This window comes from Hemiscyllium ocellatum, chromosome 6, assembly GCF_020745735.1.
Source record: "Hemiscyllium ocellatum isolate sHemOce1 chromosome 6, sHemOce1.pat.X.cur, whole genome shotgun sequence".
Taxonomy (NCBI): domain Eukaryota; kingdom Metazoa; phylum Chordata; class Chondrichthyes; order Orectolobiformes; family Hemiscylliidae; genus Hemiscyllium; species Hemiscyllium ocellatum.
The window spans coordinates 50,362,768-50,385,243 of NC_083406.1; the positions used below are offsets into that span (position 1 = coordinate 50,362,768).

General features: G+C 43.5%; 1 protein-coding gene across 1 annotated transcript in view; it reads left to right on the top strand.

The window, feature by feature from the left end:
* The window catches only part of LOC132816921 (ferroxidase HEPHL1-like), a 139,121-nt gene that overhangs the window by 96,807 nt on the left and 19,838 nt on the right, over positions 1-22,476 (top strand). The window contains exon 15 of the mRNA XM_060826946.1: positions 7,999-8,105. Within this exon, the coding sequence (XP_060682929.1) occupies positions 7,999-8,105 (107 nt within the window). The remainder of the gene's footprint in view (positions 1-7,998; positions 8,106-22,476) is intronic.

A 22,476-nucleotide genomic window follows, 5' to 3' on the forward strand; every position in this document is an offset into this window, starting at 1 on the left:
AAATTGTCAAGCACCAAGTCTTATTGCATTTTTAGTTAAAGAAGAGCTTAAAAGAGAAGAAGAATCCACTCCAATTCATGATCACCAGGAACAGGAGTAAAGGTTGGGACCAAACCTAGGAGTTAGGTTTAACTAATGCTGACTATGGGTTGCCTCAGATGGGGCACCCAGTGAGTTAGATATGGAAGAACTTACGTGAAAATGGGGGTAAGAAGTGAATTGATTTCCAACTTGGTGTTTCAACCTCTCATGTCCTGCTTTCCTACTCTACCTCTCCCCATTGCCTCCCCCACACTCCATCATTTTCTCACTTTCTCTATTACCCCTTTTCATCTCTTTCTCACACCTTCTTCTCCCCTCTCTAAAGTCCTCCTTGGTCTCTCTTACTCCTCTACCTATGCCTCCCTTACTCTGTTCCCTTTAATTTTATGAAAATAATGCATGGGGCATGGCTTGCCAATAATTTCCAACAGCACTATTACTTCAACAATAAATTCATATTGAAATGAAGATGGGTAAGTAATCTTTTTCAGAGAGGCTCAAGTACATTTTGGTAAAAAGTGATTTTTATTTTTTTAAAAATTGGAGTAAGCAGACTCTAAAGGCTGAGATAAGTTTTCATTTTTAAGCCACCAAACATGCCAAACAGCATAAGCAGCAGCTGATAGGCAGAGCTAAGTGATCCAGTGATCAATGGATCAGATCTAAGTTCTGAGTTCTGTCACATCCAGTCATGAATGACAGGGAACAATTAAACAACTCACTGGAGGAGGAAGTTTCAAAATGTCCCATCCTCAATGATGCAAGAGCCCAACTCGTGTGCAGAACATAGGGCTGAAGCTTTTGCAACAACCTTCTGCCAGGATTGCTGAGGGGATGATCCATCTTGGCCGTCTCCAGCATTACAGATACCAGTCTTCAGCCAATTCGATTCACTCCATGTGATATCAAAAAATGGCTGGAGACACTGGATACTGCAAAAGCTATAGGCCCTTGCAACATTCAGGCAATACTATGCAAGGCATGTACTCCAACACTTGCTACTCCCATAGTCAACTCTTCCAGTTGAGTTACAACCCTAGCATTTATCCAACAATGTGGAAAATTGCCGAAATATGTCCTGTAAATAAAAGACAGGACAAATCCAACCCAGCCAATTAGCGCCTTATCAGTCTGCTCACAATCATCAATAAAGTGATGGAAACTGTCATCAATAGTGTTATCAATCAGCACCTGCTCAGTGATGCCCACTTTCGGTCTGTCAGAGCTACCCAGCTCCTGATCTCATTACAGCTTTGGTTCAAACATGGACCAAAAAAACTGAATTCTAGAGATGAGGTGAGAGTGACAGCCCTTGACAGAGAGTGGCATCAAGGAACCTTAACAAAACTGGAATCTGTCAGTATTGGGGGCAAATTCTCCAGTGGTTGAAGTCATACCTGACACCGAGGAAGACGGTCATGGTTGTTGGAGATCAGTAATCTAAGCCCAGAATGTCTCTAGAGGAGTTCCTCAGAGTAGTGTCATCGGCCCAACAATCCTCACTGCTTCACCAATGAGCTCTCTTCCTTCATAAGATCAGAAGTTGGGATGTTCATTGATGATTTTTGCAATGTTCATCATCATTCATGACTCCTCAGATACTGAAGCAGTCCATGTCCATATGCAACAAGTTCTGGATGATATCTAGGATTGGGCTGATTAGTTGTATGTAACATTCATACCCCACAAATGCCAGGCTATGACCGTCACCAATAAGAGACAATATAACCACTAACACTTTACATTCAGAGATGTTACCACCATTGAATTACCAACTATCAATGATCTGGTGGTTTTCACAGAACAGAAATTCAACTGGACTTGCTACATTAAAACAATGTCGACAAGAACAGGTCAGTAGCTAGGAATATTGCTGTGAATAACTCCCCTCCTGATTCCTAAAGCCTGTCCATCATCTATAAGACACAAAGTCGAGAGTGTGATGGAATATTCCCCACTTGTCTGGTTGAGTGCAGCACCAACAACAGTCAAGAAACTTCCACCACTACTACTCTGTAACAGCAGGGTATATTATCTCCACGATGCAGTACAGAAATTCATCAAAGATCCTAAGACAACATCTCCCAAACCTTCCATTTAGAAAGACAGGGCAGCAGATACATGGGAAAATGACCACCTCCGAATTCTCCTTCAAGCCACTCACCATCCTGACTTGGAAATAAATCATCATTCTTTCACTGTTGATTAGATTACTTATAGGGTGGAACCAGGCTCTTCGGCTCAACAAGTCCACACCGATCCGCCAAAGCGAAACCCACCCAGACCTATTCCCCTACATTTACCCCTTCACCTTGGTGGGCGGCACGGTGAGCACTGCTGCCTCACAGCACCAGAGACCCGGGTTCAATTCCCACCTCAGGCAACTGACTGTGTGGAGTTTGCACGTTCTCCCCGTGTCTGCATGGGTTTCCTCCGGGTGCTCCGGTTTCCTCCCACAGTCCAAAGATGTGCAGGTCAGGTGAATTGGCCATGCTAAATTGCCTGTAGTGCTAGGTAAGGGGTAAATGTAGGGCTATGGGTGGGTTGAGCTTCGGCGGGTCGGCGTGGACTTGTTGGGCCGAAGGGCCTGTTTCCACACTGTGAGTAATCTAATCTAAAAACCTATCACTACGGGCAATTCAGCATGGCCAATTCACCTAACCTGCACATTTTTGGACTTTGGGAGGAAACCCACACAGACACTGGAGAAGGTGCAAACTCCATACAGACAGTCAGCTGGGTTAAAATCCCTGAAGTCACTCCCTATTGCCAATGGAAGTGGTCATAGGTTTGGGAGGTGCTGTCTGAGGATCTTTGATGAATTTCTGTCGTGCATCTTGGACATAATATACCCTGCTGCTACTGAGTGGTAGTGGTGGAAGAAGTGATACTTGTGGATATAGGGTCATTCAAGCAGGCTGCTTTGTCCTAGATGATGTCAAGTTTCTTGACTGTTGTTGGTGCAGCACTCAACCAGGCAAGTGGGGAGTATTCCATCACACTCTTGACTTGTGTTTTATAGATGATGGACAGGCTTTAGGAGTCAGGAGGTGGGTCACCCCACATCAGGCAGCTTCTCAAGGGCAACTAGGGATGGGCAATAACTGCTGGGCAGGCAGCAACACCCACATCCTACAATGAAAAAAAATAGAATCTAGCAAAGGTGGTCAAAAATGATAACAAAGACAGAAATAAAATATGTGGGCAAACTAGTGAGGAATATAAAAGCTAACACAGCTAAGAGCTGTGTAACATACATAATGAATGAGGGATGTCAAAGTGAACATTGGCTTCTGAGAAGATTAATCTGGGGAGATGATATTGGGGATCAAAGAAATGGCAGAGGACTTAAACATATATTTTGCATCATTTTTTATGATGATACTTCAAACATTTACTAAAGAATTTGGGGGAGGAATTAAGTACAATATCCATCATTAGAGAAGTAGTATTAGACAAACTAATGGAGCTGAAAGCAAATAAATCTTCTGGCCCTAATGACCTTTATCCTAGGATCCAAATGAGGTAGCTACAAAGATTGCATGTGCACTAGTTGTAATTTTCCAAATAATCCATGGATTCTGGAGAAACATCAGATTGATGAGGACAGAGCAATATGTGTCCTTTAACTGGACTTTAGTAAAGGTTCCACACGGTAGACCTAATAGAAAAATTAGGTCACAAGGGATTCAGGGTGAGCTTGCCAATTGGATAAATAATTGGACTAAAGGCAAGAGACAAAGTGGTGGTAGAAGGTTGCTTTTCAAATTGGAGGCCTGTCACCAGTGGTGCTCCACATGGATCGGTTCTGGGTCCTTTTTTGTTTGTAACTTATAAATTATTTGGATGAGAATATAGAGGCATGGTTAGTAAGTTTGCAGACAACATCAAAATTGATGGCATAGTGAAGAGTGAAGGTTTTCTAAGATTACAAAGGGATTTTGATCAAATAGTCAATGGGCTGAAAAATGACAGATGGTGTTCAATCTGAATAAATGCGAGGTATTGCATTTTGGTACAACAAATAAGTATAGGGATTATGCAGTACATGGTAGGGCCTTGGGTAGTATTGTAGAACAGATTAATTTAGGGGTGCAAGCACATAATTCTTTGAAGTTTGTATCACATTCATGGTGGTTAAAATGGATTTGGCACACTTGCCTTCAATGCTGAAATCTTTGAGTATAGGAGTTAGGAAGTCATTTTGAGGCTGTACAGGACATTGCTGGTTCTGGAATGAGTCAAAAAGTGTGATGCTGGAAAAGCACAACAGGTCAGGCGGCATCTGAGGAGCAGGAGAGTCAACATTTTGTGCATAAGTCCTTCTCTGGAAGACCATGCCCAGTAACGTCACCTAGTTATATGAAGGATATTATTCACTTGGAAAGGTTTGGAAGAGATGTACCAGGATGTTGCCGGGTATGGAAGGTTTCAGCTGTGAAGGAAAGCTGGATAAGCTGGGACTTTTTTCATTGGAATGTAGAGGGTTGAAATGTAGCCTTATAGAAATTTATAACATAATCAGAGGTATTGTATCTTCCATAGGATGTGGGGATTTCAAGATAAGGGGCACATTTTTACGGTGAGAGGAGAAAGATTTTAAAAAGACATGAGAAGCAAACTTTGAACACAGAAGGTGATTTGCATGTGAAATGAACTTCCTGAGGAAGTGGTAGATGTAGATACAAGCACAATGTTTAAAAGACATTTGGATAAATACCTGAATAGGGAAAGTTTGGAGGAATAAGGGCCAGGAGTAGGCAATTGGCATGAGTTTAGTTTGGAATGATGTTTCGCATGGACTGGTTAGACCCTGGGGTCTGTGTCCATGCTGTATGATTCTATGATCCTTTTACTCCAGGATTGGAAAACTGTCTGTGTGACAAACCTATTCAAAAAGGGAGGGGGAGCAAAACATGGGCAACAAAATGCTGATTAGTCTAACATTGTTGCATAAGTATTGGAATCAATTATGGAGGAGGTAAAGGCAGATCATTTAGAAGATCATAATCTAATCAAGCAGAGTCAGCATGGCTTCATGAAAGGGAAATAATGTCTGATGAATTTGTTAGAATAGTTGAGATATTCTCAAAAAAGTGTGGATAGAGGGGAGTCAGTATATATATTGTATTTGGACTTTGAGGAGGCATTCAACAAGGTATCTCACAAAAGGTTAAGCCATAAGATAAGAGCTAATGGTGTTGGAAGTAATTTTTTGGCATGAATAAAGAATAGGTGTGTGGAGATAAAGGGTTGTTTTTCTGGGTTGGTGACCTGTGACCAATAGGATCCCACAGGGATCAGTGTTGGGACTGCAACTGTTTCCAATAATATATTGATGATTTTTGAGGAAGGAAGCAAATGTATTGTAGTCAGAAGTGAGATTGACATACAAATGGAAAGCTGGTTGCAAGGAGGATACAAACCATTTTCAGCGAGATTTTGATAGGTTAAGTGGGCAAAAAAAGTTGACAAATGGAGTATCGTGAGGGGAAATAAGAAATCTTTCATTTTGGAAGGAAGAACAACAGAACAGTATTATTTAAATAGAGAAAAACCGTAAAAGGCTGTAAAGCATAGGGACTTAGCATTCCTTATGCACAATACAAAGAAGCTGAAAAAGTGATGCTGGAAAAGCGCAGCAGGTCAGGCAGCATTCAAAGAGCAGGAGAATACAAAGAAAGCTAGCACACAGGTGCAGCATGTAATCAGGAAGGCACATGGAATGTTGGCCCTTATTTCAAGGGATGTAAGTCTTTTTGCAACTGTACCAGGTGCTAGTGAGAAAATATTTGGAGGCAGTTCAGAAAATATTAATGAGGATGATCTCCGGTTTAGAGGGATTGTCTTATGAGCAAAGGCTGGAACTCGACTCACTGGAATTTAGAAGAATGAGAGATGATCTCATTGAAATATAAGAATCTTATGGGGCTTGACAGGATAAGTGCAGAGACAATGTTTACCCTCATGGGAGAATCTCTGACCAAAGTGCATAGTCTCAGAATAAAAGAGTGCCAATTTAAGACTGAGATGAGGAGGGATTTCTTCTTTCAGAGGGTTGTGAGTCTTTAAAACTCCTTGCCACAAAGAGTTGGGGGAACAGAGTCCTTGTGTATATTTGAGGCTGAGATAGATTCTTGATCACTCGGGGAAATGAGGGTTATGAGAAAAGGGCAGGAAAGTGGACATGAGGAGTGTCCGATTAACCATGATCCTATTGAATGATAGAGTAGACTCGAAGGACCAAATGGCTCACTCCTGTTAGTCTTCTCTGGGCACTATACTATAAAAAGGATGGATGGTCTTGGAGGGTGTACAGTGCAGGTTTACAAGAATGAAAGAATGGAGTTAAGTAATGAGGGACAATTATACAAATTAGGCCTATTTTTGTGAGAATTTAGAAAGTTAAGGGCTGATCTGATCAAAGTTTTATCCTGTTAGTATCTTGAAGACTTTGATCAGATCAGCCCTTAACCTTCTAAACTTTAACAAACAGGATATGACTGAGTATAAAGATAAACTATTTGTACTGGTTGGCAATTCTAGATTTCGAGCATAATCCACTGAAGATGTCACCTCAAAAGGGGAAGAAACAGCTGCATATTGGCAAACATACCCACAACTACAATAATCTATAACTTAGGGCCAAACCATACGAGATATGTTGGGAAGCACTTCATCACACAAAGAATGGTGGATGTATCTTTTACAAATAACAGTTGGTGACAGATCAGTTGTTAATTTTAAATCTGAGATACATAACATATATGAACTAAAAGGCAGGCATGTGATGTTAGACCACCGAACAGCCATGGTCTCATTAAGTAGTAGAATAGGTTTGAGGGGCTGAATGGCCTATTTCTGTTCTGATAGTCCTGTGTTCTATGTAAAAGTACAATTAGCAGGAGTGACTTAGCAGCCTATCATTCCCTTGTACAGTGATTGCCCAAGTCACAGCTTCCTTCTGCCATCAACTCTGATTGCATTCTCCCCAAGCTGTGACTCTCATCTCCTTCCCCTCCTCCCCCAGAGGCTGTTTGAAAGCCTTCAATCCCCAGATCCCAGACCTTGGGCTTCTCCCAGCCCTTCCAATCACAGATCTGTTCTGTCCCAAGTTTGCTGCTGATAGGCTTATCCACAAACCTGCAGGAGCACACGTGGGGAAAAAGGGCCATATTGGAGGAACATCAATTTGTGACATCTTGCATCCAAACTTGACCGTATTTGAAACTCTGGCTTCAAACAAAACATCAGAATTTGAAAAAAACAATACTTTCTCTTTAGATTTTTCTTTTCCTTTTCTATGATCCTTCTTGTGTAAGGTTATGTAATTGTTAATTTTTGGAATCCTGTAAATGATCTGTAAATTGATCCACTGGCCAAACAGGTAGTGGGCTGTATGAAATACTGTCCGGCTGTTCGTAGCCCACGGTCTGCAGATTGAGAGGAAACCTGGCCCCTTTCTAGTAGATAAAACTGCAAGTGTCTCTATGGAGAATGATCCAACTGTCTTTTTAACTAACTTGCATTGTTGCTTCAGTGTCTTTTCCTGCTACATTATGCAACAGTCTTACTACATTTTGCATAAAAATATTCTGATTTCTTTCTAATACCTTAGCCTCACAGTTTTTACTGGTAATATTAGGGAGGCTTGTTACTCACTGCTGGATGAGCTATCTTTTAGGTACAACCTATCCAGGAAATTTATGACAAAGTATTTTATTTTCTGTGTAATTTTAAAAACATTTTTATACTTCTCATTTCAAAGGAGGAAGCACTAGCTTTCAGAGTGCTGCTCCTTCATGAGGTGGTTGTGTGCTGTGCTCCGAAAGCTAGCACTTCCAATAAACCAGTTGGATTATAACCTGGTGTTGTGTGATTTTTAACTTGGTATGCCCAAGACCAATACCGGCACCTCCAAATCATTTCAAATTAGAGTATCCTGTATTATTCTAGGTGAAGTCAAGGTCTACAGATGGAATGTTCCAGAAAGATCAGGACCTGGTATTGGAGATTCAAATTGTATCACCTGGATTTATTATTCTGCAGTACGATTTGTGAAGGTAATATTCAATTAAATTGGTTATACATTATAACTAGATTTTTGAAAACATTAGAAATTCATTAACGGTGTGCATTTTTAAAAAAATCTTCCTGGAATGTAGATGTTGCTGACAAGGCTAACATTAACTGCTCATAACTAATTGTTCGAGAAAGTGGTGATGAGCCTTCATCTTGAACTGTTGCAGTCTATGTGGTGTAGGTCTTGGGATTCAGCTCATCAGTCAGTCAAGTATCCACAGAACCTATGACTAATGACACAGAATTTTCCAGGTGGACAATCATTCTCATTAGCGAGCGATTGTAGAGTATGTGATTCCCCACAATGCTGTTAAAGGGGGATTTCCATGGCTTTCACCTAACAGTGATGGAGAAACAGTGACAGCTTTTCAAGTTAAGGTGGTGTGTGATTTGACGAAAACTTGCAAGGAAATTTGGTTCAAATTCTGCATATGTTCAGAAGATATTTGTTTACAACAATATGCTTTTATATCACTTTAAAATTTATAATTCCAGTCCAGCCATTAGACTTTCCTCAGGGTGCTGTTACAAAATTCAGGTCTGTAATACTCACTTCAGGCATCTGATGTATGTGTGAACATTTCTGGTTGGGGATGTTCCACAGGTCCTGTTGTTGTGTAGTGAGTACCCAAAGTAAGCCTCCTATGCAGGCAGATCATGATTCCAGTTGGTGTGATGGCTTTGATGCAACACTGCTACTCGGAATGCTATTTTGAATGCTTTAGCTGACAGTGTCTGTTAATCAGACACTCTTCAGGATGGAACTACCACTGGTGCTATTTAAAAAGATCATCAATGACTTTCAAATTAGTTACTGATTTTTGATACTTATTGCTATGGTAGCGCTAAATACTTGTACGTTCTAAACTGCTTTAAAATTGCTAAAGCTCTGCTGTTTCAGATATTGATTATGCTAATTTCAAGACTTTTCCATCAACTAGTTGCACTCAGAAGGTATAGTAATTGGCATTCGTCTCAACTTGGAGAATGAACAGAGGTCACATATAGCAAGGCAAACAGCTGGCAGAGAGAGGAGGATGATGATCAAAGGGGCTGTCACCAAAAGATCAGATCCACTCAGGGTGTTAAGGTAGTTCGTCCCCTCCTTGAAACACAGCAAGAGACAGGGTATCTGATGTATGCACTTCATTAACATTTTCCCCAGTGAAAATTGTTACCTAATGTAACCAAAATTGCAGCATTAGAACAGCGTGAGTGCTATGCTCCAGAAAGCAACACCACACTCGAGTAAAAAATGAGGTCTGCAGATGCTGGAGATCACAGCTGCAAATGTGTTGCTGGTCAAAGCACAGCAGGTTAGGCAGCATCTCAGGAATAGAGAATTCGACGTTTCGAGCATAAGCCCTTCATCAGGAATAAGAGAGAGAGCCAAGCAGGCTGAGATAAAAGGTAGGGAGGAGGGACTAGGGGGAGGGGCGATGGAGGTGGGATAGGTGGAAGGAGGTCAAGGTGAGGGTGATAGGCCGGAGTGGGGTGGGGGCGGAGAGGTCAGGAAGAGGATTGCAGGTTAGGAGGGCGGTGCTGAGTTGAGGGAACCACACCCCCCACCAACCCAACCTCCACCCCCGGCACCTTCCCCTGCAACCGCAGGAAATGTAAAACTTGCGCCCACACCTCCACACTCACTTCCCTCCAAGGCCCCAAGGGATCCTTCCATATCCGCCACAAGTTCACCTGTACCTCCACACACATCATCTATTGCATCCGCTGCACCCGATGTGGCCTCCTCTATATTGGTGAGACAGGCCGCTTACTTGCGGAACGCTTCAGAGAACACCTCTGGGCCGCCCGAACCAACCAACCCAATCACCCCGTGGCTCAACACTTTAACTCCCCCTCCCACTCCACCGAGGACATGCAGGTCCTTGGACTCCTCCACCGGCAGAACACAACTACACGACGGCTGGAGGAGGAGCGCCTCATCTTCCGCCTGGGAACCCTCCAACCACAAGGTATGAATTCAGATTTCTCCAGCTTCCTCATTTCCCCTCCCCCCACCTTGTCTCAGTCGGTTCCCTCAACTCAGCACCGCCCTCCTAACCTGCAATCCTCTTCCTGACCTCTCCGCCCCCACCCCACTCCGGCCTATCACCCTCACCTTGACCTCCTTCCACCTATCCCACCTCCATCGCCCCTCCCCCTAGTCCCTCCTCCCTACCTTTTATCTCAGCCTGCTTGGCTCTCTCTCTTATTCCTGATGAAGGGCTTATGCTCGAAACGTCGAATTCTCTATTCCTGAGATGCTGCCTAACCTGCTGTGCTTTGACCAGCAACACATTTGCAGCAACACCACACTCGAGCACTTGTATTCAATGCATAAAATGCTGAACAAATCTTTTAAGTATTGAGTAAAAGCTGGCAAACACACAAAATGAAAAGATTTAAATCAGAGTTTAGATTGGTGCTTGTAAAAAGTGTCAAGCAAAGTATTTTAATGTGTTTTAAAATTGGCTTTTTTATTGCATATGCATAGAATGAAGAAATGAGGTGAGCATGCGCAGTCAGAAATTATCAGTGTATCAGTGGTGTCAGCAAAGACTTTATTTCAAAAATGTACCTTCTAACCCATCAACTCCAGTTTTCTGCCCCTCTTTAAGGAATACAAGTCAATCTCTCATTTTAAAATGAAAACTTCTACCTGTGAGTAACCTTGCACGTTACTGCCCCTTACCCTATATGAAACATAGATTTAGTGAAAGAATCAAATCTGTAACAATGATTGCCTCAAGCACTCCTGTTTTGTATGTACTTCCTTGTATGTTGCAACAATCCCATTCACGCATGAAGGTGTTTTGATGATGCTGCCAATGCTTTATCTCTTAGAGTTGGGTTTAGAATTTCCAAAGAATGTAGGTTCATATCCAGACATCCTAGAAGCTGCAACCCAATAGTCTTTCAGTACTATTCACAGTTCTACTGTTTGGTCGCAGGAGTTTTAACAGTGAAGGTTAATAATTTAAATAAATTTGTAATTAATATCTCCTCCACTGTGCTCTTTATTTCCAAAAATAATAAGTCACTGTCAATTGCATTTAAAAATAAAGCCTTTTAAAATTATCACCATGTGATGTTGGATACGTATTAAATAAAATCTCATCTCTTGCTGTGAAGTCTCTTGTGGCAGAATCTGCGTATCATAGCAGTCAATTGATTAATAAGATGTAGTGTGTTCAGCACAATTGGGATGTCCTCTGAAAGCAATAACCCAACACAAAACTTATGAAGATCTTGGTTACCAATTTTTAAAAAAAATAACGTTTTAAAAAGAGCTGAATAAAACAGTTTATCCAAACATGTTAATCAAGTTAAAAATGTAAAAATAAAGCTCTATTATTCACACATTTGGAAGTGAAATTTCCAATGCAAGATCTGGGACACTCGTAAGTGTTTGAAAAGCCATAATCAGCTCACACATAAGACCTGGTCACAATTGTCAGTTTTCGGGATGCTTTTGTTTCCTTTAAAGCTGCTGTATAAGCACAGCACTAGATCAAAACCTGGAATGTTGTGATATACAATCTTGTGGCCATCATTGCATCTTTCTCTACATTAGAAGTAGTTTCGAATTATTTCACCAGCTGCTCCAGCCATAATATACCTTCCTTTTCACAGAACTAGCTGCTCACCATTTTAGGCCCACTGTGAAGGCATGCCATCCCTCAATAGAATGCTTAGCAGTGGCTGCATGTTGTTGTCATGTATGTAAACAGGCAGCATAGAGTCGGCATGCAAATTGAATGAAAAGCAGTGCACACAAGTAAATTTGCTTCCATTTTCAGATCCAATTGAACTATAAGTTAATAAGGTATAAGAACAGAATTAGGCCATTGGCCCATCGAGTCTGCTCTGCCATTTGATCATGGCTGATATGCTCCTCATCCCCATTTTCCTACCTTCTCCCCATAACCCTTCAACCCATTTCCAATTAAAAATTTACTAAATTCCTCCTTAAATTTACTCACTATCCCAGCATCCATCTCTGTTTGGGATCATGAATTCCAAAGATTCACAACCCTTTGGGAGAAATTGTTTCTCCTCAACTCAGTCTCAGGATAAGGGGTAGCAAATTTAAAACAATGAGCTCTTGATCTAGAATGCCCCACAAGAGGAGGCATACATTCCATGTCTATTTTATCCATATCTTTTTATCATCTTGAATATCTCAATTTGATCTCTCCTCACTCTTCTAAATTTCAGAGTTTATAGGCCTAAATTGTGGATCAGTGGTGCTGGAAGAGCACAGCAGTTCAGGCAGCATCCAACGAGCAGTGAAATTGACATTTTGGGCAAAAGCCCTTCATTAGGAATAAAGGCAGTGAGCCTGAAGCGTGGAGAGATAAACTAGGGGAGGGTGGGGGTGGGGAGAGAGTAGCATAGAGTACAATGGGTGAGTGGGGGAGGAGATGAAGGTGATAGGTCAGGGAGGAGAGGGTAGTGGTTGATTGGTGCAGGTGTCTCGGAGATGTTTTACCTGGACCATCTCGGACACCTCCCTCCCCTTCCTGGACCTCTCCATCTCCATTAATGACGACCGACTTGACACTGACATTTTTTACAAACCCACCAACTCCCACAGCTACCTGGATTACACCTCTTCCCACCGTACCTCTTGCAAAAATGCCATCCCATATTCCCAATTCCTCCGCCTCCACCGTATCTGCTCCCAGAAGGACCAGTTCCACCACAGAACACACCAGATGGCCTCCTTCTTTAGAGTCCACAATTTCCCTTCCCACGTGGTTAAAGATGCCCTCCAACACATCTTGTCCACATCCCGCACCTCCGCCCTCAGACCCCACCCCTCCAACCGTAACAAGGACAGAACACCCCTGGTGCTCACCTTCCATCCTACAAACCTTCGCATAAACCAAATCATCCGCCGACATTTCCGCCACCTCCAAAAAGACCCCACCACCAGGAATATTTCTCTCCCCACCCCTTTCCGCCTTCCGCAAAGACCGTTCCCTCCATGACTGGTCAGGTCCACGCCCCCCTACGACCCACCTCCAATCCTGGCACTTTCCCCTGCCAGTGCAGGAACTGCAAAACCTGTGCCCACACCTCCTCCCTCACCTCTATCCAAGGCCGTAAAGGAGCCTTCCACATCCATCAATGTTTTACCTGCACATCCACTAATATCATTTATTGTATCCGTTGCTCCTGATGCGGTCTCCTCTACATTGAGAAGACTGGGCGCCTCCTTGCAGAGCGCTTTAGGGAACGTCTCCGAGACACCTAGACCAATCACCACACCGCCCCGTGGCCCAACATTTCAACTCCCCCTCCCACTCTGCCCGAGGACATGGAAGTCCTGGGTCTCCTTCACTGCCGCTCCCTCACCACCAGACGCCTGGAGGAAGAACACCTCATCTTCCGCTTCAGAACACTTCAACCCCAGGACATCAATGTGGAATTCAACAGCTGCCTCGTTTCCTCTTCCCCCACTTCACCCTAGTTTCAAACTTCCAGCTCAGCACCATCCCCATGACTTGTTCGACCTGCCTAGCTCCTTTTCCACCTATCCACTCCACCCTCTCCTCCCTGACTGATCACCTTCATCTCCTCCCCCACTCACCCATTGTACTCTATGCTACTCTCTCCCCACCCCCAGCCTCCCCTAGCTTATCTCTCCATGTTTCAGGTTCACTGCCTTTATTCCTGATGAAGGGCTTTTGCCTGAAACGTCGATTATGCTGCTCGTTGGATGCTGCCTGAACTGCTGTGCTCTTCCAGCACCACTGATCCAGAATCTGGTTTCCAGCATCTGCAGTCATTGTTTTTACCTTTTAGGCCTAAATTGTTCAAACCCTTCATCTCTAGGATCATTAGTAAACCTCCTCTGAACTGCCTCCAATGCCACTATATCTTTCCTCACATAATGAGACCAAAGCTGTGCACAATACTTCAGGTGCGGTCTCACCAATGCTTTATCTAGATTAGATTACTTACAGTGTGGAAACAGGCCCTTCGGCCCAACAAGTCCACACCGACCCGCCGAAGCGAAACCCACCCATACCCCTACATTTACCCCTTACCTAACACTACGGGCAATTTAGCATGGCCAATTCACCTGACCCGCACATCTTTGGACAGTGGGAGGAAACCGGAGCACCCGGAGGAAACCCACGCAGACACGGGGAGAACGTGCAAACTCCACACAGTCAGTCGCCTGAGTCGGGAAATGAACCCGGGTCTCAAGCACTGTGAGGCAGCAGTGCTAACCACTGTGCCACCGTGCCGCCCATCTAGTTCCCCAATACTCCCTTACCTTTTATATTCCATTGCTTTAGCAAAAAAAAACATTCCAATTCATTTCTTTATTATCTGTACATGCATGCTAGCTTTCTGTAACTCATTAAGAAAGACACCCAGATCCCTTTGTACTGTCGCTCCCTGGAATCTTTTCCCTATTTAGATAAGAAGTCCCATTTTTCCGTCCAATATGCATGACCTCACACTTATCCACTTTAAACTGCCTCTGTCACATTTTGGCCCACTCTCCTAACCTATCTATATCTATTTGTAAGGTTCTTACTTCCTCGTTGCAATTTACCGTTCTGCCTATTTTTGTGTTATTTGCAAATTTGGCTACAGAGTCTTTAATCCCTGTATCCAAGTCATTAATGTAGATTGTAAATAGTTGGGAGCTAAGGACTGAACCCGTGGCACCCCACTAGGTATTTATTGTCAATCAGGAAAAAAAATCCTGGCTCTCTATCTTCTGTCCATTAGCCAGTCACCTATCTAAGCTAATAAATTACCTCAATTCCATATGATCCAACCTTGTGAATTATCCCTTTGTACGGTATCTTATCAAAGGTCTTCTGGAAGTCCAGGTATATTACATCCTCTAGATCCCCATTATGCCCTTTGCTTGTTGCATCTTTGCCTGTAGCAAATTAGTCAAACATGATTTGCCCTTCACAAAACCGTGCTGACTCTGATGAATAGTGTCCTGATTTTGCTTCATTGATAATTGATTCTAACACTTTCCAACAGCAGATGTTAAACTAACTGGTCTGTAATTTCCCACATACTGCCCCCCTTCCTTTTGAATAAGGACATTCAAATCCTTACTTAAATAAATTTTTCAAATCCACTGAAACTTTTCCACTGTCTAGGGAATTTTGGAATATTGTAACCACTATCTCCACCACCAATTCCTTTAATACCCTAGGATGTAGGCCATCATGCCCAGGGGACTTTTCTGTCCTCAATCTTAATAGTTTAAGTTTAGTACTCTTTCCATATTGATGTTGATTGTTCTAAGTTCTACCCTTTTTCTGTTGACTTTGACTTGCCTGTTTCAGTAGGAGCAGTACTGTTGTCCTCCACTATAAAAACTGAGGCAAAGTGTTGATTTAGCATCTCTGCCATTTCAGTGTTACCCACTATTAATTCTCCTATTTCATCTTCCCAGGGCCAAGGTTCACCTTAGCGACTCTGTTCCTTTTTATATATCTATAGAAGCTTTTGCTATCCTGTTTGATATGTTGAGCTAGTCTTCTTTTGTAATTTACCTTAGCTCTTTTTATTCATTTTTAGTATCCCATTGTTTATGTTTGAAGGTTTCTCAATCTTCCTGCCACTGGACTTTGCAATATAGTATATATTAGTTTTTGACTTTATATTGTCCTTGACTGGGGTATTTTTCAGTTGTGAGGAATTGGGTAGCTCCTAAAACAACTGCCACTACTCATCCACTGTCTTACCATTTAACTTTTCTATCAATCGGAGGTCAAATAACAGATTAGATTAGGTTCCTTACAGTATGGAAACAGGCCCTTCGCCCCAGCAAGTCCACACCGACCCTCTGAAGAGCAACCCATTCAGATCCATTTCCTGCTGACTGATGCACCTAACATTATGGACAATTTAGCGCAGCCAATTCACCTGACCTGCACATCTTTGGACTGAAAGGAAACTGGAGCACCCAAAGGAAACCCACAGACACAGGGAGAATGTGCAAACTTCACACAGACAGTCACCTAAGGCTGGAATTGAATCTGGGACTGTGGTGCTGTGAGGCAGCAGTGCTAACCACTGAGCCACCTTGCCAGATTGAACTGAATTTTTTCACTTCTTTAGCAAAGTGTTCTTTTTAGTTAGATTAATGGTGAGTGGTCTGCCATTACCCAGGTCAATTTTTTTCATGCAATCGCCTACTCTTTAGCTGATTATTAATGTATCCTGGTCTCTACAGTGTCCAACTCATGGAATCATGCAGCAACAGAGGCAGAAGTGCTCGTCTGCTGGCAACACTTTCTATTGTTGATGCTGACGGTGCCATATTTAAGCACCATGGCCCACATCACTTTATACATCACAAGCCAGAATGACTTTCTCAATGTTGCATTTGCTGTCATGATGGAGGACTTGTCATAGAAAGAGATGCTGGTGCCCAGTTTCTGTGACAGGCTACTGGAGTTTTTGGTGGATGTGGGGTGATTGAGAGAATGACTGTGTAATTTCCTCGACATTGCCAAAGGAGGCTCTGCTACTAGATTTAGCCAGCCTGGACAGAGGTAACAGCTCAAGTCAATGCAATTTCCAGGATGAAACTCAATGCTCAACTGTGCTGAAAAGTAGTTAATACCTTTGTACTCTATGCAGGGGAAAGTGACACCATTTTCCCTCCGCTATCTTAGACTTACAAAGCCACCACTACTCATTTTAACTCTGCCACTGCACACACCTCTCAACCAGGTTGATGGATTGCTTCTCTTACTATTGCATACAGCATGTCCACCCAAAACCTTCTACTTACTTCAAGCTTCTTATCCTCTGTGCTTTTCAGTCGCCTGAGACACCTTATCATCTTTCCTGCTCATCGATCACAATAAAGACCCCTCTCATTTATTCTGCTGTACTGAGTTTCTCCTTTGTGTCATTGCAGTAAAAAAAGTCTTTCCTCTCCAGGCCAAGACTGGCAGTGGGGTATTGAACATTAGACTCCTCATCACATCTGAAGAACTTGTGCTGGAGACTGCTTGAAAAGAAGGTGACCACTTGTGGGATGCCAAGCCCTTGAGGAGCAACCAACCAAGTGAGTTTCATTGTGCTGCGCCACTGTTTCATAAATCTAGTGATAACTGATTCTTATCCTGAACGGATTTTACTCTTTTCCTACAACTAAGTCCTTTTTTCTACTGTAGGTACCAGAGGGACCGATTGAGCTATGAGGAGAAGGCTATCACTCCTTACTGTCAGCTCAACTTCCATCTCTGAGGAGAAAGTCACTCAACCCACCGAGGATGCGCTAGCATGATTTTAACTTGCACCTCTACCATCTCAGAAACATTCATCTTGCTGATTATCGTATTTAGATTAGACTTGAGAGTACAGTCTAGTGAGTGTGTCACATGTCTCTGAAGCTTGTCACGGAAGAAACACCCAGGATTCTGATACTAGGAGGACTGCCAGAGATCAGGCACATGATCAGTGCCAGCAGATGATTCCATGGTCATAGCTAGTCATGACTTTGCATAGTGCACAGACGGGCACATGAACAGCAGGCAGCTTTATGAGAGGCAATTGACAAACTGGATCAAAGGATGGAGGAGTCCATCAATATCAGTTCCCTGCTGGCTCTTGCTGCACTTGTTTGCTGTAGCCATAGGTGTTCAGCATCAGGGGAAGGTGAGTGGCCAGTGATCGTCCTTGACCTCACTCCAAGTGGCCCTTTCTCTCAGGAGGACAGTCATGCCAATATGCATCCAGATAGAGAAAGAGCTGCACAGAGGATCCCCCAAAACCTTTCCTTCAAGTTACTGCAGAAATATCTAGTCTATCCACATCTCCCCGATTATGATGTAGATGATGAGGAGGGTGAGCCTGCCTCAGGGTAGCATATTCTTCGTGGGTTTGTCCCTCTAGATTTGGCTCCAGCAATGACACAGTTGTGGATCCCAGGACTGCACTCAAGTATTGTGGAAGGAAAAGGGTGAAGCAAGTTACTAATGGCAATTACACTTCATTTACATTTCATTGTAAATAATCCAGCTAAAGACACCATGCATATAATCACATAGATAAGAAAAGATTTAATTAACAACAAAAAAATTCAAAGACTGCAGAAGTAATTGCGTCCACATGTACTGTGGACTGACTGGGGGGCTGCTTGCTATATAATCAAAGCAAGACATTGAAAGGATGTCCACACCCAGGTCATTATTCCTGGATGTGGGCCCTTATAAGGGTTTGTCTGGTCTCTCTGGCCAGAGCTCTGTCATAGTGTCTTGGATGTCCTTACATTTCATTCAAATGGCAGGTACTCACTCTCCCCCTCAGAGGATTGCTCTCAATCCTTAATTTTGTCTCTGCCCAGCACAATGACTCCTTTGTCAATTCAAGCTTGTAAGATACAGCATGCCACACTGATGTGATACACCAGTTCTGGATTATATCACAAGGCCCTGCTGTAGTGATCCAGGCATCGAAACCTTAGCTTAAGGAGACATATTAGCTGTTCCACTTTGGCCCTGGTGGAAACTGAAAGAGCATTGTATGGCCATTCTGCATCAATCTGAAAGTTTCATAATGATGACATTAACCACTAGCCATGTTTTTTTTTGGGGGGGGTGTAATAGTGCTTGTTTTCCACACTTTCCAGTATGGCTTGAAGATTTTGGAAAGAGAAAAGAATTTGAGAATTCTCCTATATATATATATATATATATAGGAGAATTCTCAAATTCTTTTCTCTTTCCAATATATACATCATGTCAGTTCCTGGGTCGCCTGGCGCACACCTGCAAAATCTGACATGTATGATCGCAGAAATGCTGGGTATTGATGGAATAGAAACCCTCTAGTTGATATAATCTGTAGTTTGGTGATACAGCACTCTCAAAGCAAAGTAGAGCAGATTATAGTGCCCTGCACTTGGGGAAACCATTGATATTGGAGAATTCTACTGCCAGAGCTGATTGATCACAGGGCACTGTTATAAACGGTTATCAGTGACAAAATGTTAATATAACTGGGTTAGTAATCCAGAACCAGTAATCCAGGCTAATGTTCAGGGGATGGGTGTTTGAATCCGACCATGGCAGATGGTGAAATTTCAATTTACTTTTTAAACAAAGATTGGAATAAAAAAGCTGACCAGTGGTGACCATATAACAATTGTCAATTATTGCAAAACTGATCTAGTTCACTAATGTTCTTTCGTGTAACTCCAGAACCACAGTATGTTTTTTTAATTAAAAAGTAAGCTCCGAATTCTACTTCAGTGACAAGCTCTGAGCTCGCTGTAAAGAATGAGAATTTTCAAAAAGAGCCATAAAGGCTGCGATAATGTACACATTGGGGCCAGGTGGGACTTGACCCCAGGCCTTCTGACTCAGAGGTAGGGACACTCCCACTGGGCCACAAGAGCTCCCTAAAAAATAAACCTGTTGGACGATAACTTGGTGTTGTGTGATTTTTAGCTTTGATCATTCCCCTGGTCAGTCAATTGAGTTGTCATTTCTGGAGCAGATGAGACTCCAACCCAAGATTTCTCAGATCAGAGTCAGGGATGCTGTCAAGGCACCACAACTGCCTAACATTGTAATGCTGAGGACTACTGGACGAGACCGGGATGCATCAGCCTGTTGACATTTCTGGTTTGCAGATTGTTGCAAATGCTGAAGCCTTAACTTTTACATGTAAATGTTGGGCTGTTCCATCATTTAGAATGTTTTTGAAGCTATCTCTAGTAAGTTATTTGATTGTCTACCTCCATTTGCAACTGGATATTGGAAGGACTGCGGAACTTAGATCTGATCCATTAGTTGTAGAATCGCTTAGCTCTATCACTTGCTGCTTGAGATACAAGTAGTCCTGTTTGGTAGCTTCACCAGGTTGGTACCTCATTTTTTTGGTATGCCTGGTGCAGCTCCAGCATCGCTCCTGTACTTTCCATTGAACCAGGGTTGAATCCCTGGCTTGATGGTAATGGTTGAGTGAGGAAATATGCCAGGCTACGTGGTTGCATATTGTGCTGGAGTACAATTCTGTTGCTGTTGCTGGCCCACTGTGTCTCACGGATGCCTAGTCTTGAGTTGCTAGATCGGTTTGAGGTCTATTCCATTTAACTTGGTAATAGTTCCACACAACAGGATGGAGGGGATTCTCAATGTGAAGACAGACTTTGTCTCCATAAGGACTGTGTGGTAATTCTTCTTATCGATACTGCCACGGACAGATGTATCCTGCCGCTGGCAAATTGATAAGGATGAGGTCTAGTGTGTTTTTCTCTCTTGGCTCCCTCACCATGTGCCACAGACCCCAGTTGAGCAGTAAAGTCCTTTAGGATCCACCCAGCTTGATCAGTTGGGCTGCTGCTGAGCTAGTCTTGGTGGTGGACTTTGGAATCCCCCTCCCAGAATACATGTTGCACCTTTGCCACAGTTAGTACTTCCTCCAATTGAGGCTTTTGAGTTTGGAATCAACTTGGGGAAAGTGAGGACTGCAGATGCTGGAGATCAGTGTCAAAAACTGTGGTGCTAGAAAAGTACAACCAGTCAGGCAGCATCTGAGGAGCAGACGATTTGACATTTCGAGCATAAGCTCTTAGAGTCATAGAGATGTACAGCATAGAAACACATTCTTCAGTCCAACTTGTCCATGCCAACCAGATATCATAACCTAATCTAGTCCCATTTGTCAACACTTAGCCCATATCCCTCCATACCCTTCCTATTCATATACCCATCCAGATGCTTTTAAATGTTATGATTGCACCAGCCTCCACCAATTCCCCTGGCAGCTCATTCCATACATGCACCACCTCTGCGTGGCAAAGAATAAAGGCGGGCCCTAAGGGGCTGAGAGATAAGTGGGGGGGGGGTTTGGTCTGGGGGGAAAGTAGCTGAGAATGCTATAGGTAGATGAAGATGGGGGGAATGATGGTGATAGGTCGGAGAGGAGGGTGGAGTGGATAGGTGGGAAGGGAGATGGATAGATGGGACAGTTCAAGAGAGCAGTGCTGAGATAGAGGGTTGGACCTGGGATAAGGTGGGGGTGGGAAAAATGAGGAAACTGGTGAAATCAACATTGATCCCGTGTGATTGGAGGGTCCCAAGGTAGAAGATGAGGTGTTCTTCTTCCAGGAGTCGGGTGGCTAGAGTTTGGCAGTAGAGGAGGCCAAGGACTTACATGTACTTGATGGTATGTGAGGGGGAGTTGAAGTGTTCGGCTACAGAGCAGTGGGGTTCATTGGTGCGTGTCCCAGATGTTCTTTGAAATGTTCCGCAAGTTAGCGTCCTGTGTCTCCAATGTAGAGGTGACTGCATTGAGAGCAACGGACACAGTAGATGATGTGTGTGGAAGTACTAGTAAATCTCTGTTAGACTTGGAAGGATCCTTTGTGGCCTCATATGGAGGTGAGGGGGGAGGTGTGGGCGCAGACTTTGCACTTCTTGCAGTGGAGAGGGAAGGTGCTGGGAGTGGAGGATGGGTTGGTGGAAGGGCTCGGACCTAACAAGGGAGTCGCAGAGGAAATGGTCTCTGCAGAATACAGACGGGTGGGAGGGAAATATATCTCTGGTGGTGGGGTCTATTTATAGGTGGTGAAAATGGCAGAGGTGGTGCGGTAGAAAGTGAGGACCATGAGGGTCTGTCCTTATTGTGATTGGACGGGTGGGGTTCAAGATTGTAGGTGCAAGCCATACAGGCAGTGCGTTAGAGAGCATCATTGACCATGTGGGAGGGGAAATTGTGGTCCCTGAAGAAGGCCTTCTGGGATGTTCAATGGTGGAATTGTCCTCCTGGTAGCAGATGCAGTGGATACGGAGGAATTGTGAAGAAGGGATAGTGATTTTGCAGGAGGCAGAGTGGGAGTCAGTGGGTTGGAAATAGATGTCTGTGCTGAGTCAATTGCTGGAAAGGTCCAGGAAGGGGAGGGAGGTGTCAGAGATGGTCCAGGTTAGTTTGAGATCAAGTTGGAAGGTGTTCATGAAGTTGGTCAACAAGGTGGCACCGATACAGTCATAGATGTAGTGGAGGAAAAGATGGGGAGAAGTAGCAGTCTCTTGAACTGTCCACTTTACCCTCTACTCTGACCCATCACCATCACCTTTCACCCTCATCTATCATGCTGTCAGTTACCTTCTTCCCCCACCCCCCCCGCCACCGCCCCCGCCACCGCCACACTCCCCATGCGTTTTTCTCTCAGCCCTCTTAGGACCCCCTCATTCCTGATGAAGAACTTATGCTTGAAATGTCAACTCTCCTGCTGCCTGACTGGCTGTACTTTTCCAGTAATACACTTTTTGATGCTTTTGAGTTTGTGTCTGCCTTTCTGAAATTGTACGGAGGCCAACTGATGCAAAGTATGTAATGACC